Source organism: Astyanax mexicanus, chromosome 15 (assembly GCF_023375975.1).
Source record: "Astyanax mexicanus isolate ESR-SI-001 chromosome 15, AstMex3_surface, whole genome shotgun sequence".
NCBI classification, from domain to species: Eukaryota; Metazoa; Chordata; class Actinopteri; order Characiformes; family Acestrorhamphidae; genus Astyanax; species Astyanax mexicanus.
The window spans coordinates 33,644,457-33,662,467 of record NC_064422.1 but is presented as its reverse complement, the minus strand read 5'-3'; the positions used below and the strand labels follow the sequence as shown (position 1 = coordinate 33,662,467).

The following is an 18,011-nucleotide window of genomic DNA, read 5'->3' as shown; positions in this document are numbered from 1 at the left end:
TATAATGATAATAGGGACCAATCAAACATCATGAGTCAGGTGCAATGATTTCTTTTGTTCACTTACAAAATATAAAAGAGGAAAAGGGAAAATGCAACGGTTTGAGATCCCTGCATGGTCTGTACTTTAAACATCCAGAGAATGGTCTTCTATGAATCCATGCATGTTGCTGCCCAGTGGAAAATTGTTTCATCACTATGAGTCATTTGCCGTTTTAACAAACATACACTTTTATTTTAATGTTCAGAGGTCTAGGCAGCTGTTTAGGTCCATGGCTACTGATTGTTGGAACATGGCACATGGTTTGAGGTTTATTACATAAGAGAAATGTCAGCAGCACACCAGCATATGTACATCAGATGTAGCATAACTGATGTGACACAGGTGTGAATGGATGATAAACAGCATTACCTTCAGATAGTCAGAACTGTCGGACATTTCTTACACACATCAATAAATACAATGTAGTCTTTTGATCTTACTATAAAAAGAGTGTATATTTGTATACATTTTATTATACATGTAATGGATTAAAAAATGGCAAAAAAGGCAATACATTTTTATATATTTATCATATAAAAACACAAGCAGTTGAAAGCAAACTCCTTGTCACTGATAAATGTTGCATTGATTATGTGCATTAAATCCACAAGGTTGACATCAACAGGGTATAAAAAAGTACATTAGAGCATCTTTAAAATGTGTTCAGAGTTTAATTCAAAAAGTTAAACTGTCATATTTTATTCACTGACAGGCCAAATAAGTGGCTTATCTGTCCGCATGTTCAATTCTAGCCTGTCCACTGTGGGTGGTAATGTGTTCTATGATGTATTCCTGGTACACACAGGACAAGGTGTGTACCAGGTGTGTTCTTGTGCATCAAGAAATGTTAAATGCATGCAGAACTTGTTTGTCCCATCCATCTGGCACCCTCTTGAAATATATCACCTTATGTGTAATGAAAATAATATATAGCAGTTTAGCTTTTTGAATTGTCTTATGAACAAAAAATACAAACATTTTTAGATTAACTAAAATGTAATTAAAAAATCTTATTTTGATGCTCTTTAAAGGTCACATTAAAAACTTTTTAAAATCATTTAATAATGTAATGTACTTTTATACTTAGAATAAGAATAACACAGAGTGAAATTAAGATACATGAATTATGAAGCAGAACATCAACAGTTTATTCAACAATTATTTCTGTATTTTTATACAGGTGAAATACCAGACATGTATTCCATTCACAGTCCCAGCTGTTTCTCTGTCTGCTCTCGCAGTTTGTGCTTCTGGATCTGAGGAAGGTGAAGAAAAGAAACAGCCTCAGTGCTATTTGACGATTCAATCCTTCAACTTTAAACCACAAAGCTGCCGCTGACTACTGAAACCACTGCAGCGGATTTTGTGCAGACGGGGAAATTGTTTAAATTTCTCCTGTCTAGAGATTGATGTGATTAGGTTCAAATAAACCTCACTCTTACATTTTTAACATTTTTTCCAAAGTATGTCCACAAAAACAAATAATAAAAGGTGGTGACCACAAAGAATTTGTAATGGTAGTTAAACAGACTGCAGGTCTGGGCAATTGGTATGTATAAACTAAACCTAATCCTTCTGGAGAAACCAAAATAGCTGCATAATTTTTATAGAAACTTTAGTGATGTTGTACTAAAATGCAACATCAGCCTTTTATCCTTGTGTCTGTGTAAATGGTGCCCAACATTTTTTTTTACTTACCTTTCCTGAGACAGTCAGAGGATAGCTCTCAACAAAAGTGATATAACGAGGGATCTTGTAATGGGAAATCTGCAAATAAATAAATATAAAGATTTTTGTTAATAAATTGGTGTAATCCATCCATTTGCAATCATTCTGTTCATCTTCAACTTATAGCACAGTAAACATATATGGCCTCAGCACTTGCGTGTAGGTAAGGTGTACATTATGTACAATAAATTGCTCTTTAAAATGATGGACTTGCATTATTATGCTATTAAGGTTATATCAGTGGCGTAATATTATCTTAAAAATGATGAATATAAATTTATTGCAATTTATCACAATATTCATGGCAGGCCTACTATAGATTAATACACACAAAATGTAATAAACATGATTTATTTTCTTTAATAAAAGCAAAATAACATATAGCAAGGAAATGTCTTGTGTGTAAGGTCTGGTGAAACTTAAACTTGTGAATGTTTTTAATGCGTTTTTTTTGCAGCAAATCCTTTGGTATAGATTGGCAGATTAGAATTAAAATGTTTGATACATCTTACTCAGAGCTAGAACCTTTTAAATGGATCTAACCTGGCCTTTGCAGTAGTTCTTGATCTCCTCTGCAGTACATTCTTGCCCAGCCTTCAGTTTGATGCAGGCACAAACCTCTTCACCCATTCTTTCATCCTTCACTCCAATCACCTGCAAACAGAGAGAACTGAGTGAGTGAACCCATGTTTACCAGACAATTCAATTTTTGTTTCTTGCTGAGCAAAAAAAAAAGATAAAATCTGCTTCAAGTACATCATTTCTGCTACTTTCATTAGTAAATCTTATATAACTGATGTAAACTCCAGACTCCACTTGGCTCTGGTCACCTGTGCTTCCTGGATTTTGGGATGTGTGTGCAGGAACTGTTCAATTTCAGCAGGGTAGATATTTTCTCCTCCACGGATCACCATGTCTTTAATTCGGCCCACAATTTTACAGTAACCAAACTCGTCCAATGTGGCGATATCACTGCAAAACATAAATATCATAAGTATCATATGCCTTAGTTTTTGCCTTGTTCCATAGAAGCTAAAGAATGCTGTGTGACTTGTGGGATATGCTTGTGATGCCTCTTGCATTAAATGTCAATGTGAATTCTGATACTAACAGACAATTCTAGCCAGACTCTCGGCTAACCTTGCCTATCACAATCATTACCATCCACTGGCATGTCCACTGTGGATGGTAATGCCTTCTATGAGATATTCTGGTAAACACGTCACACTGTAGAACATCCCATCAATCTGACACCCACTATCAGGCCTCCGTTAAAATCCCACAATTCACTTAGCCTTGCCATGAGCAAGTTGACCAGTGTTTAACCTTACTCACAAGATAACATCTCACTTGTACAAATGTGGGTGTTCTCAAGCCATCCCCCGAGATAACATTTCAAGGTCTACTTTTGGCATGCTAGTTTATTTAGTCAAATTCAATTATGAATATTCTCATAACAAAATTGTTAGGTATTTATCCTAATTAATATTAATCTAGAACTGTAATAATATGTAGTAAAATATGTCAAGCTCACATACCCAGTTTTGTACCAGCGGTCTTTAGTGAAGCATTCTCTGGTTTTAGCCTCATCTTGCCAGTATTCCAGCATGACGCAGTAACCTCTTATCAGCAGCTCTCCTTGAGTTCCAAGAGGAACAGTAAATCCTGTTGTAGGGTTGACCACCTTCGCCTAATTAATACAGGAATTACCCATCAGTCAGGCAACAAATGGTTAGAAGTCGTTCTGTAAAAACTTATATGTATAGTAATGTACATGCACGTTAACTGGTGGACTCAAGGAGAAGGCATGGAGGGCAACTGCCCCCTGGTTGAAAAAGCATCACTAAAGTGCCCTCTATAAGAGCAAAAAAGAACACCTTGTGTGTCCACTAGTGTGTTCCATCTTAAAATAAATCATAATGATGCCCCACACCCTCTAGATCATGAATAATTTTATTATGTGTCTTAATGGATGCCCATCTATAGGTGTCCTTCCTCCTTTGCAATAGAAAAGGTTGCTGTAATGAAGTGTCTTCTATGCCACACACTTGCCAGACAGTTTTAAAGCAAGATGATGTGCCTGGTTAGGTTCTCAACTCATTTTTTCTTAATTTATTTATAATTTAATTTATCCTTTAAACAACCGGAGTCCATCACTGTGTGTGTTACTAAAATATGGACACACAGAAGAGTTGTGTGTACCTCAGTGTGAGGGACGATGCATCCAACAGTCTCTGTCTTTCTCTCCAAGTTGTCAACAGGGAAGCCACAGAAAGTCACAGGACTGTTCTCAGTGGTGCCGTATCCAATCTGTAAAAAAAAAAAAGCAGAAAGCTGCATTTTTAGCTCCCACTTTATTTGGATAGCCTCCTCCTATAGCTGATATACAATGTTGATTCTGAACAGCCTTAGGGTTAGAGGTAAGATTAGGATTAAGATTAGTTTAAGGGGTGAGGATTGAGGTTAGTTTTAAAGAAAAAGTAATGTAAATGTAACATTATTAACATCACTTGAAAACATAATTTGAAAGGGGAAGAAAAAAAAACATAAAAAGGAGCTACAAGAATGCAGGGGAGGAATGATATATTAAGTCGGTCTGTGTATTGGCAAGAACTTGGCGATATAAGTCATATAATGAAATGGGTTACGATTCAATATATTGTAATATTTTACGATTGTTTTAATAAAATTTTAGAATAAAAAAACTGCCATAGTATAAAAAACACACTATTAAATATGTACAAATCTAAGTAAATCTAAGTTTTTATCCCATCAGAACAGTGAAATCTAATGACTAATGATCAAAACACAAAATGAACCACTGTGTGCCACCCATCTTTACTTGTAGTAAAAACACAATACAAAACAATACAAAAATTAGTAATTAAAAATACAATACTGTGATTTTAAAAACTGATACAGTACTGCAAATATTGCGATGGAATAACATTGATATTTTCTTACACACCTAATATTTAGTTGAATGAAAGATCAATTCAAAACCAGCATCTACAATATTTCTTTTGCATTATCTATCTCCAGTAGGAGAAAACGTTTTAAAAGCAAAACAGATAATATTAATGCATTTTTCTCTCATACCATTGACAATATCTGTACATTTCCTTTTAGATCACAAAAGCTTGCATATTCTGGTTAAGCAGAGTCACGTTTAAGCTTCCCAAATCAGCTTCTCTAAAATTCAGGAAAATCTACACCTAGATCTGAAAGATAACACTTTTTTTTTTACAGTAGAGCTTGATGAAGGTGTTATGTCTCCCCATAGTCAGCTATCTTTCCCAATCAGCCAAAAAGGAGGCGGCCTGCTGTGTCAGTATGGAAAGGAAAGCAGGGCTAGAAGGCAGGTGAGGTATGTGGTGTGAATCTGAGAACTGGTGTGTCTGCTGCACTGTACCCCTCCCACGTGGTAGTGCTTTATATGGGCAATATGACTATATTTTATCACATCAGCATAAAATAAGATTTTAATATCCTTTTTTTCTGAAAAACAAATATCAGTGCTCACAGAACATAAAAAAATGCTAAGATTTTCAATAGGGTTCAGGTTTGATCTCTTTGGTGGCAATCTGAGTCCTATGAATCCTGCCATTGTCATCTTGGAATATGGCAGAGCCATCAGGGAAGATAAAACTCTATTGATGGAATAACCTGGTCAGCTGACCTCATTCTTTCAGCACGTACTGTTGTTAAACTTAGACCTGACCAACTGCACCAATTGGAGGCGAATAGGAGAGTATTTAAATAGCATTTTTTAAGAAAAGCTGCAAAAATGTCTATTGTCTGTAGGTAAAAACATAGCAATAGGTATTGTTTATGAAGAAAATATCATTATATATTGATACAATACTTTAACATACCGCCCATAAGGGCTGCACGATATATATTTTATGCATGTGCAATGTCACTTAAGCCAATTAAATCAAAGATGATATGTTGCAATGTTTTGTCTCTGTGTCTGTTGTGACAGGCTGTGTCAGGCTGCTGCTGCTGCGTGAGGGGGTGGAAGAGCATGGCCTCCATCCACGTGGTTGGGCACGTGCTTGTAAACGCACGTGTCGAAAGCTGTGCACCTCAGTCCACCACAGTTTAGCGCAGATATTTCCAGTTACAGCAGAATTCACACTTTTACTCCCAGAAAAAAACACTTATTGACTCTTTAAAAAGCCATTAAAATGCCTGATTTAAGGGGCGATTACCATTGTTTTGCTGTTTTCCTGTTTTTTTGTTTTTGAGTGCTCAGCGCTGACTCAGCTCTTGATCGGTCCTGACGCAAGAAAACATGCTTGTGGGGGCAGAGCTGGATTGCATTGTTTAATATTGCGATATATATCATGGGAAAGAAAACATTTGCAATGTAAAATTTTTACAATATCGTGCAGTCCTACCGCCCACATTTCTTTAATGCTGTTGCACATTACAAGCATAGCATTTCAGCTCTCTTAAAAGCAGAGGCCTCCTAATGATCAAGCAGTTACAAATTCCTGATTATCATTACCGTAACCACACATATCTGATTGAGCATGCTTGTCCTTCCTATGCTGAAATGACCAGTGCAGGCTGGAAACTGCAGTGGCTGGTTGAGATTGGACCTGGTGTGAACGCGTACCTGAAATGCCAGGAGATGCACTTTCCCAATAAAACGTTACATTTGTTAAGTAAATACTAGATTCCACCTTGTCTGAAAGCAGCTACCATATTCATAAACAGACACACCTGAGGCCAAGTCCTCTAAAGATCTGAGCTCATGAACTCTTTTTTTTTCCCTGTATGAACAAAAGGTATCTGAGAAATTATCAATAGCAAAAAATCACTTTTTTATTACTAATGAAAAGCTAATTTTTTTTTAAATCATCTATAGCACTGTTGCTTTTCAAATGCACTTCATAAGCCTTTAACTTCTGCTCAATCGTGTGAAGTAGAGCATATTTGATTTTTATTTGATTATTATGCAATTTTCTGTTTTTATCTGTAAATCCCTCCACATATTTTTGAAGGTAAGCATATTATTAATCTAGCATATTATAGTTTCATAAGATTTGATGAAAAAAATTGTGCAGATTTCTATTACATAATTTTACTGTTATTATTTTGTATTTGTGCTATGTGTTCTGATTGTACTACACACTACTTTACAACATTTGATAGAAGTGTATTTTGTTTTATAAGATGGGATTTAAAAAAATATCATAAACTCTTATTGCTTTCAGTATTATAAAATATATTCAATTGTATTTTCATTGCATTTTTTTATTAGTATGGACGTTAAAAGGTTAAATGCACATTTTATTGTAAAACCCGAAATACTGTATATTAATGACAACAGATTTAATATAATACAATCACATTAATTAAAGAGGAACAATGAACAATAAGGAGTACGGATAATATCCAGCATTTCACCCTAAAATACTGTACGTATTGAAATAGGAGACACTTGTGCAGAGGAATGCACTGCAGATTTTTCTTTTACAGAAGAAAAGAAAAGCTCATTTCCATTGTTGTGACTCGATTCAAGCCAAACATCTGGCAACGATTATGTGTTATAAAACAGTTAGCCGCACAGGAACGGCTCCCTTTTCTCTTTCCACTGACTGGAACACAATGGAAGGTCTGGTAGGACTGACACTGTAGTTTTATTTTATCCTCTCCAGAGCTGGCAAAGCATATATTGTAGCCTAGCATGAGGTCCTAGTGGCAGCAACATTAAAATATAACAGGCCTTTAAAATCCACCCAGTATTTATTTTTTAATTAATTTTATTATCCGTGAGCTTTCAGAACAGCTGCCAAAGGTTGTTTGAAAAGGAGCTGACATTGGGATAAATGTATTATATATTTGTGTGTGTGCTTTGTTTTATTTTAAAAAGCCCAAGTAACAGAAAACCAACTGTTCTTTTTTTTTTATGATAGTTTGCATATTTGTACACTAGGGCTGCAGAATATATCTTTACACTCAAGTTCAATGTGATATTTTAACAAACATTTCATCATATAACATTGTTGCTTTTTAATGCACAAGGAAAAAAACACACTGTTGTCATGTTCATTAAATTTCTACCAGACACCATTATATCTGCCCAGTATAATTTATTGTAATCCAATTTTGGAAACATAAAGTGCATTATTAATTTCATGACCTGTTGGATCACTAACTTCTTGTGAAATCCGTTTGAAAAGCCTGTATATTTTAATATTACAATATGTATTGCAGAAAAAAAGACATTGCAATGTCTAATATACTTCTTTAGGTGCCCTGTCCATATACTTTGCATATTTAAAGCAGTTTATTTTTTAAATATTTTTAGCTCAAAACAAGGATGTACTAAAATAATTAGCATATGTCTGGTCAGTCTCGAGCAGGTTAGTCCATCAGTTCCCCATTAACCTGGACAGTTACAAATACAGTTCAGCCAATAAAAAATGAGACCATGAACATCAAAAGTGAGGCGATAAAATGTATGTCATAAGTGGGACAGTTATTAACTAAGTTTAAGACTTTAGTAATACATACTTAAATGTGTGGAAATTATATTTTTTTACAGATACCTTACATACTCTAGCAGCACTTTAAAAAAAAAAAGCTCTGGTCAGCCTTGAGTCCAGGGAAAAAAACATTTTTTCCTCTACCATGAGTAAATATTATAAATACTGCTCCACTCACATGGCTGCCATTTCTCTCCAAAGGTCTTAAGTGAATCTTTTTGCACTGCCCTCTTTTCTCAGTCCCACACCCTCTCTCCTTCTCGCTCTTTAACTCACCTCTTGCTCTCTCCTTCAGCACTCACATTCTCTGTCTAGCTTTCTTCCTCTCACTACTCTTCATTCTCACTTCTCTTGAGGCTTTCTGTGGATTCTTGTCGCTGTCTGACAACTTTTCTGCTTGAAGACACTCAAGAAAACGGGCAGAAGAACAGACAGACGAAGAAGCACCAGAAGCTGTCAGAAACAGGGTCATTATGAAGGTTGGGAGATTCCAGTTGGTGTTCTGTATACATGTTTTTGCCTCGTTTGTAATAGGTATACAAAGCCAGTGCCCAAGTCCATGTCACTGTCATGGTGACCTTCAGCACGTTATCTGCGACAACGTTGGCCTGAAGAAGATTCCTCGCATCTCTGAAGCCACTCGTCTGCTCAACCTGCAGCGCAACAACCTGGGCATGCTCACCACTGGAGGCTTCAGCGACATGAAGGGGCTCATCTCCCTGCATCTCCAACACTGCCAAATCCGAGAGGTCGCCAGCCAGGCCTTTAAAGGTCTCAAGAAGCTCATTTACCTTTATCTGTCTAACAACGAAATCAGCACCATTAAATCTGGAGCTTTTGAGGACCTAAGTGAACTCACCTATCTTTACCTGGACGGAAATCGCATCTCAGGCCTTTCCAAGGGCATCTTTTCCCCAATGATTAACTTGTTCATTCTGCAGCTTGATAACAACAAAATCCGTGAACTGCAACCAGGCACCTTCACAGGTGCAAACGACCTCCGCTGGCTGCACATGAGTCACAACGAGCTGAGTGCAATGCAGCCCGGCTCACTTGATGAAGTGGAGAACTTGGCCATTCTTACCTTGGACCAAAACAAGCTTTCTACCTATCCCATCCAGGCCATGAGCAAGCTGCGTGTAGTTGAGGAGCTTAATTTGTCAAAGAACCCACTTAGCTTCATCCCTGATCACGCATTTCGGAGCTTCGGTCGCTACATGGAGAAGCTGCATCTCAATGATATGGGTCTAGAGAAGGTAAGTTTGCCTAGTACGTTCTAAATGTGAAGGAATTCGGAAAAATGGAAAAGGTGGTTGCATTATTATTATTATTATTATTATTGCAGAATGTTTGGCTAGTTTGTAGTGGTGGAAGTAATGTTTACATGTGTTTTTAAAAGACACTTGTTAAAAAGTCATTAGCTACAGGTAGCATCCAAAAAACACACAATTCAGTGCACTGGAACATTTGCAGAGAAATAAATTATGCATTTTTTTCCTCTGCATCACGGAGAAGCCTCTCTGTAAAGGTCTGGCTGTGTGACGTTCTGTTTATGTTTGGTTTCCTTGTGGTCTGGCTTTTGGAAACACCAAGTGTACAGACCGTATTTCTCAGTTAATGGGTATATTAGGGCAAAGATGAATCAAGATATAAACTGTCAAAACATCTTTTAAAATAAGAGAGAAAAACTATAGTTTCTAAGTAAATGTTCTTCAAATAGTTAAAGTTTTGCTAATTGAATAAGGGAAAACTTCAATGTTTTTTGCTGCAGTTAAATTTACTACAGTGAAATTCTGGACATCTCTAGGCTGGATGTATATTTAATATTTTGAAGGCGGTAGAACAATCTGTTCTCCTCCCATCTTTCTCACATAATAAAATCCTCCTGGTGTTGCCTCCATCCTCCTCTTGCCCTAAGCACTTTAAGAAGGTCACATGTGTTTTGTTTAAGGATGCACATGTGCTGAAACCAGCAGGATTCCCCTCTTCTGCCTCAGTAAAGAACTTTTGCACATGGAAGATGAACTTTGCTTTAGACTCTCTGAACCTGACTTGTATTCTTGCACCAGACTTTGTAGACTTCTGCAACAGCAGCAGACAGACTTTATTTAGGCTTAGACAACATTCAGGCCAGCCAAATTACTTTAATACAAGGTTAAGTAGCACCATAGAGTTGCATACCTTAAAACCATAAACCTAAAAAGAAAAAGTTGATGGAAGTCAAACTATGGCAGTGAAGACATGACTTAAATAATTGACTTACAACTAAAAAAGGTTACATTTCTGAAGGAAATGCAAAATGGATGTTTAGCTAAAGTGTGAGGAACGAGGGAGGGGAAAACAACAGATAAGTGCGGGTGTATGGCGGTGGATTAAAACTTAGGGACCTGTCCTGAAGGTGCCCAAACAGTGCTTAGTGGCTGTGTGTACCTGTGTGACGTGTAAACGTGTGAATGTCAAAAAGACTGTGTGTTTCAGTTGAGAGAAACTACAGTAGATGTGCATGCACTTCTGAACACTATTTATTGTGAACAATCTGTAGTTAGAACCAACTTTGGCTTAGCAATGCTAACTTTAAGGTATTGCATGGGATGCCACTAGATGTAGAATTCACCATACTCTGGGACTCAACATGCATGAAGGTGCAACAGAAGCTGGGTTGTGGCTTTATAAAGTGGCATGTGTGTATTATTGTAATTGCCTTAAAAGGCCATGACTGAAAGTAATGAGGTTCACATGGATATTTTTGGCATCTGCTTGTTTGCTGTTTGCTGGGCCCCTTTCAAATCTGTCCCAGTCTAATGATTACATAAGTGTTATTTTGAGATCTGCAATTTTTTCCCTCATCTCACGGGGCACCCTGTAAACAGGCCAGTAATGGTTGTGAGACAGGTAAATAGAAGCAGGGTGTTCTGAAACCTATTTTTAGGCAGTGGTTGCCCACCTGAATGCACAATTGGCCTCTTTGCAGGCAATTTTGGCAAAAAACTTAGTAACTGCATGACAGGGGCAAGAGATTTTATTTTCGAAAAAACAGGAATTGCTAGAAGTTCTCCATCTTACATGTCTTCAACCTGTTCCCTTACAAATTCTCTAACTTAAGGCTCTTCCCTCCTGAGTGGAAATTTCCAAAAAGCCTTCTAAATAAGTGCATCTCTTCTAGAATTATATAACACACCTAAACACACTCCCACTCACACACCCCTTCTTCAATGCCGCTGGCCTAGAGACGCCCTCTTCCTTTAAGAAGAACCACCTTCATGCCATGCAGGCAGAACGGTTCATCTAGCACCTTAGTGTAGTTTTTAACAGCCTAGCAGTTGCTTATGAAGTTTAATGGAGGGTTGAGATGGTGGTGCTGAAAGGTTTACATAAGCATTGGCACAGGTGAAGGTATGTGAGGGCTCCTTCATGTGAAAGAACCTTTCCATCTGAAAAACAAAGTGAGGGCCGACTGCAAGTAGCAGAGAAATTCAATAAAATTAACATTCTACCAGCTGAAACAAGAAGGTATATCTACAAGTAGTAGAGAAATTCCCAATAAACAGAAAGCCCTCAAAGACAACACAACAGAGCATTCTAAACTGAAATCAGAGTGAGAAAAGCGTTGAACACTATTTAAAGACATTAAGACAAATAAAAATGGATTGTCAGAGTTTTCAGTGTCATATTCTGGAAGACTAAAGTATTATTTCTATCCTTTCAGTTCTCCACTGCTGCTTTTGAAGGCGTGACTGCTCTAAAGTCTCTGCATCTTGAGAACAACAAGTTGAAGAATCTACCAAACAGTTTGGCCTTCACCAACATCCAGAATCTCACCCTGTTCAACAACCCATGGAGCTGCACCTGCCAGTTAGCAAACCTTAAAAAGTAAGGTCTGAATGTCTCATTTCTGTAGAGTAGTGATAACAGTTGAAGAGGTACATATTTTCATATTTACAGTGCAAAATCCTCAAAGGTACAACATGATCCTTTAGGATCAATGGTGTCTCATTAAAGTAGGGTAAACAACTGTAAAGGAATATAATACAGATATACCAGAGGTACTGAAGATATACATCTGAGGGAACCATCAGAGAAAACATGCCCATATAGGTCCTGTATGAGTAGGAGACCAGACATTTTTGTCAACAGGTTCCATGTGGGCCCCACATATGGATATCGGTGAGGTTAAGCACATGCCCCGACTAGGTTGTGCACTTCATATAGAGCTTTATTGGGAACTGTGGTATATTAAGGTGAGCTGAAACAACAAGGCCCATTTGAAATGGCCAATTGGGTCCCAATAAAAGCACATGTACAAACATTCTCAGTGCCCATGCCCAACTAAAATCCACCTTGCCTACATTTCAGCCAAGCCCAACATGAGTAATAAGAATGGTACCAGCCCAGGGACTGTTTTGTACCAAGAGTGCACTTTTGTTAATCCCCAACCTAAATCAAGCCCACTGTTGATATATACATAGATGGACTACTTAATCCATCCATGGGCATGAGTCCAAGAACACAAATGGCCTTACTCTTTCCGGATTGGTCAGATGGCACTCCCCTTTTCGCCCTTATGCAGCACAATTCCATTTAGCATTTTCCTGTCTGATGACTTTGCAGTGGAGGCTTTACATGACTAAGGGAAACCTCAAGCTAGCCTTCACTCATCACCTAGCACTGGTGGTACATCAAAAGAAATACTGTCTAAACTGAGAAGAAATCTTAAAAAAAATTAAACAAAAAGTCTTATGGGTTAGCTGAATAAGGTGTGTCAGATATAGGTTGAAGATAAAAACCTACAGGAAGGAAGATCTTGAAAAAGTGATGCGTAAAACTGCTCTACAACCATTCCCTTGTTTCTATATTTATCTATTTATATGAAATTAAATCATAGCTTCTGCTTTACATGCTTGACATAATTCACAAAATATTTGATGTTTATATATTATGTTTTTTTTTTCCTCTCTAGATGGATGGACTCCAGTCGTATTCACCCTGATGCAGTTTGTGCATCTCCTCCAAGTCAGAAAGGCAAACAGATAAAAGACACTTCTGCCTTCAGTCGGTGCAAAGCAAAGCAAAAGAAGAGAGCCAAGAAGGGAACACGCCATTGAAAAGGTAACAGAGCACCTGTTCAGTCACCGTTACAGCTTGACTTAGGCTATATTTAAACTTTCAACCTTAATCTGATTTTCGGCATATCTAGATTATATCCAGATCGATAGGTTTTGATAGTCTGAACAGTCAGAAACATCAAAACAGCATCTGGTTTTGCAAACTGGATCCAAACCACATTATGGCTTGAAGCCTGAACACTTTTAAAACACAGTGTGAACAGTGAACTCAACAGATATGAGTTGAGAAGCAAATTCGATTTGCCTGCAGTGTGAACAGTTTAAGTGATTTCTTTGTTTAAATCTGAATATTTAACATCTGAATCTTAGGCTTCAATAAGTCACAGAGTAGACAGCTTGCCTTGTCTCACGTGCCTTAAAAATGTCAACAAATCATGATAAAAAATGTAGTGGTTGGGGTTCCCTCACAGTAGGTGGTAGTGGTTTCCAGCAGGAGCCCATAGGCTCCATAAAAGACCCTTTCATGGGATGTATTTATGAGGGACAAGCTCATAAATACATTCAAAAATGCTAACTGGAGGTGCACAACAATATTTTAGAGAAACTGTTTTTTTTTATACATTTGGTTTCCATAAATAGAAACCAAATCATTGCAATCGTTCTGCATACCAGAATTCTGCATAACTATAACTGCTTATCTGTTTAGACTACATGATTACAGGTGACAAGACTTTTATATAATGATTTATGAACTGAAACATTGGACTAAGTTTCATTTCTGGGAAACTGTCTGGGAAATTGACTCTAAAGAGCAGTTTCCCCAGACAGGGGTTAAGCCTAGTCGTAGACTATATTTTTCTTTGAGTGGAAAATCTTCATTCAAAGTGCTGTGAAGTCCAAGCCTAGAATTAATCTCTGTCTGGAAAACCACTCCTTAACGTTTAGTCCAGGCCAGTTTTGGCCTGTAAGTTTGGATTTATAAACTAAAATCTTAATATACTGTATGTTTATTCAAAGTCTTGAGCTATGTTCACAAAATTCTTGAGTAATGTCCAGTATACTGAAGCTTATGTCTATCATGAGGCTATTATGTAACCGTTTATCAAGTGTAGGAGTAATCTTTTCTACAGCACTACTATCAGTAGACTACAGCTGCCAGAAGACTGCAGCCAATAACTGTCATAACTCCCACTACTTCTGAATGGAAGATTACTGTTACACTACACAACTGTGCTGCAGTATAACAATCTCATAAACAGAAAAAGATGACAAAGTTCAAAAGATTTGTCAACCCGCCACATATCTTCTCTTATCGTTTGGAGAAGATGAACGCTGCTGCTATAATTGTGGTTAGGATATGGTTTTAAGCTATTGTCTTGTTTTGCAGTAAATCAGTGTTCTTAACTCCTTGTCAAACCTCTCGTCTTCCTACTGATTTCAGCTGACGCTTTTGTGCTCAAAGCCCATCTGTGCTTTTCCACTTTGGTCTGCACAGTGTAGGCCAGTCACAGAGGTTTGGTACAGGGCTTGGCTGTTTAATTTGGCTCCTTCTTTGTGTCTTTCCACAGGAGACTCGGCGCAGACGCCCGTCCAGGTGACCGGCTATGTGTGCAGAGACGGGAAGCAATGCTACTTTCGACTTCAGGACTGTCCTTTTTGTTTTCTTCCTAATTCTATGAAGTGGCACACATATGCACACAAGAAATGTATGAAACGCTCAATAAAATGAGAAGCAAAACAATGTGTTTGTAGGTACCATCAGCAGCAAACAGGAGCAGGAACTGTGTCAATTACGAAGTACAATGCTACAATACAGTATATACAGTTCCTAAAACTATGTATTCCTCAGCTGTAATTATCATGAGGACATTAAGCTTTCTGCATCCTCCATTTAAACAGAAAGTCTGCATAAAATTAACACAATGATTCCTTACATTAAAGATTGCATCGTGTTATACAGAGGTTGGACAATGAAACTGAAACACCTGGTTTAATACCACAATAATTTATTGTCCCGACGGACAGTTCTAGTGGAAACAGGAGAGTTGAGGTGCTTATTGATTACTGCCGTGATTTGGGCAGCTGTGATTTTATGTTTTTTGGATACAATCCGGGTTAGCAACCAAACATCCCTTTCAGACAGCTTCCTCTTACAGCGTCCACAGTTAATCCTGTTGGATGTGGTTCGTCCTTCTTGGTGGTATGCTGACATTACCATGGATACCGTGGCTCTTGATACATCCCAAAGACGTGCTGTCTTGGTCACAGATGCGCCAGCAATCAGATGCATTGCAATATTTTGAGCAAAACTGTTTTCTTACCCTGCTAATTAAACCTTCACACTCTGCTCTTACTGGTGCAATGTGCAATTAATGAGGATTGGCCACCAGGCTGCTCCAATTTAGCCATGAAACCTCCCACACTAAAATGACAGGTGTTTCAGTTTCATTGTCCAAACCCTGTAGGTAAGAGATTGGACGTGTGAGTCTGTGTACTTTTGATCATTCGATTTTCATTCCAAGAAAAATTATTAAAAAACGGAAAACAAGCAAGAAACCAAAAAAAAATAAAATCTTGTTCATACCATGCTTTTTTTAAATAATTGTGTTTATTCCGGTCTGGAAACATTAGGAGGGAAGAAACACACTACATGTATGTATGTACATGTAAGTCTTCAACTCAGTAACACAATGTTGGACTTGATATTTTTCTAAAAAATCCCAACACTCCATACCATTTTAACATACATTACAGCTTTCTGCTTTCGTTACAGCCAACATCCACAAACTGTGTCAACAGAACGCTCCATGATGCATTTCAGGCTCTATTTTAGTACACATTTCTCAAGTTTAAGGGAAGTTCAGATGTGTGGTATACTATTTGCAGCTTCTGCAGTATCGAATGTGCTTATTTAGCTGCTGTCTTCAGTATTTCTTTTTCTTTCAGACATCATCTCATCTTCTGTACTAGCAGCTTCTCTTACATACTATACATGCTCTAGATACAGATGACATACAATCTCTATCTCTGAATCCTGGAAAACCTGAAAGTGACTGCAGACCACAATGGAAGACCAAACTATAAAAAAAAAGAAAAACAAATAAAAACTGCAAATTTGTTTGTTTTGCTACATGAAGCTGTTAATCAGTTATACAAGCTGTAAATTCTGTTAAACAGACGTGACTGAGACAAATGAGACTGGCAATATTGCAGTCTCATGATGTATACGTGTTAAATAAAATGCCTGTTAAAGAAAACCAACAGTGTGGTTTATTAATATACATGCACAAAATACTGAAGAGTTTCAGACACTTAAACACATACATCAGACCTATTGTTCAGGTAAAAGTGCAAATAAAATAGTAACATTTATTCTTAAGCAACTGTTCTATGTTTTATTGCTTTGCGGTGCTTTTCTATTCAGCTGAACAAAAATGAACATAATCTATCAATAAAATGTTGAAGAAGTTGTTTCTGTGGAATTAATAATAGGAATGTTTTAGATGTGGGTATTGCCAAAAATGCATGGTACTGCTGTTATGTAGTTCTATCAAACATTTTGTAATAGACTGTCTGTTTAGGGTTTCAATAAAAATGTACTATCTAAAAAAAGCTGGGCGAGCTGAATAAAAAATCTCATGTCTCAATGTGCTCACGAGAAATGACAATAAACAATATGATATGAAGAAACTGTAATGTGTAATAAAATAAAAAGCATTTTGCTAATAATCAACATAAGACTATTGCAAAGTATGGGTGTAACGATGATCTCAACAAAAAAATTGGTTGAAAAATATAAAATTATATTTAAATCCATGTTATAGTGTGATCTATTATTGAGACTAGGCCTTGGTGGTTGGAGTACTCTGGCAAATGACTGACTGACGTAGGTTATTGGCCTGTTAATACACTGATGTCCACCTGAACTACCATGACGATTTTTCTTTTTTTTTACAATGTATTTACATTGTTTCTTGTTTTTCAGTGAATGATATTTTGATAGGGTGGCATCATGGCAGCATGGTAGTCTATTATTTTAAATATAGGGTTAAAATTGGGTTAATATTAGTTAAAAGGCACATAAAACTCACTTTTTAGTTTAAGGTAAAGTACTAAAACGAATTAACTAAAAAACTAACTTTACATGGGTATATTTTTCTAATTTCTTAGCCCTAATGCTTCTGCCTCCTACATAGATACTGATCTGTCTCCCTCTAGTGCATTACTATAGAGCATCTTTTTAAACTCCAATTTTAAATGGAGAAACTATACAGCAAAATTGCATATTTACCAAAACTGTGAATTCAGTATTTATACAGAATTGTTACAGTAATTATCACTGTATTCCAACACTTAAAAAAAAAATCTGTTTTTCTGCACCTGTAACCTCTAATAGTGAAATAGTACATATCAGTTGGTTGCGACTTTCCAAATGGTGCTAATGGCCCTATTTTTTGCCGTGCTAATGTGTTCAATACAGAAAACTCTAACTGGCACCAGTAGCACTACCCTCCTTCCCTTTTCTGTCTTCTTGCACATGTTTCCCGCATCTGAAGAGCAGACTGGCCGTCGGCCAGGTACCATGTCTTACTGACTATTCTTAAAATCAGATGGAAGAATGTGAACAGTCAACAGAAAATAACACAAATCCAATCATTCATCTGCTTTGTAAGTTGTC

At 37.1% G+C, this 18,011-nt stretch overlaps 2 protein-coding genes across 2 annotated transcripts in view; one reads left to right on the top strand and one right to left on the bottom strand.

Annotated features, from left to right (window-relative positions):
* Window positions 1-205: 205 nt before the first annotated feature.
* The window catches only part of acsf2 (acyl-CoA synthetase family member 2), a 31,345-nt gene continuing 13,539 nt past the window's right edge, over window positions 206-18,011 (bottom strand). The window contains exons 11-16 of the mRNA XM_007259337.4: window positions 3,973-4,080; window positions 3,309-3,460; window positions 2,601-2,742; window positions 2,314-2,424; window positions 1,741-1,809; window positions 206-1,298 (exon numbers count right to left, since the gene is read on the bottom strand). Of these exons, the coding sequence (XP_007259399.2) occupies window positions 1,248-1,298; window positions 1,741-1,809; window positions 2,314-2,424; window positions 2,601-2,742; window positions 3,309-3,460; window positions 3,973-4,080 (633 nt within the window). The 3' untranslated portion in view covers window positions 206-1,247. The remainder of the gene's footprint in view (window positions 1,299-1,740; window positions 1,810-2,313; window positions 2,425-2,600; window positions 2,743-3,308; window positions 3,461-3,972; window positions 4,081-18,011) is intronic.
* Window positions 8,522-16,590, top strand: chad (chondroadherin). The gene is made up of 4 exons (XM_007259336.4): window positions 8,522-9,526; window positions 11,977-12,140; window positions 13,228-13,376; window positions 14,902-16,590. The coding sequence occupies exons 1-3, from the start codon at window positions 8,744-8,746 to the stop codon at window positions 13,370-13,372; spliced, it is 1,092 nt and encodes a 363-aa protein (XP_007259398.2). The 5' UTR covers window positions 8,522-8,743; the 3' UTR covers window positions 13,373-13,376; window positions 14,902-16,590.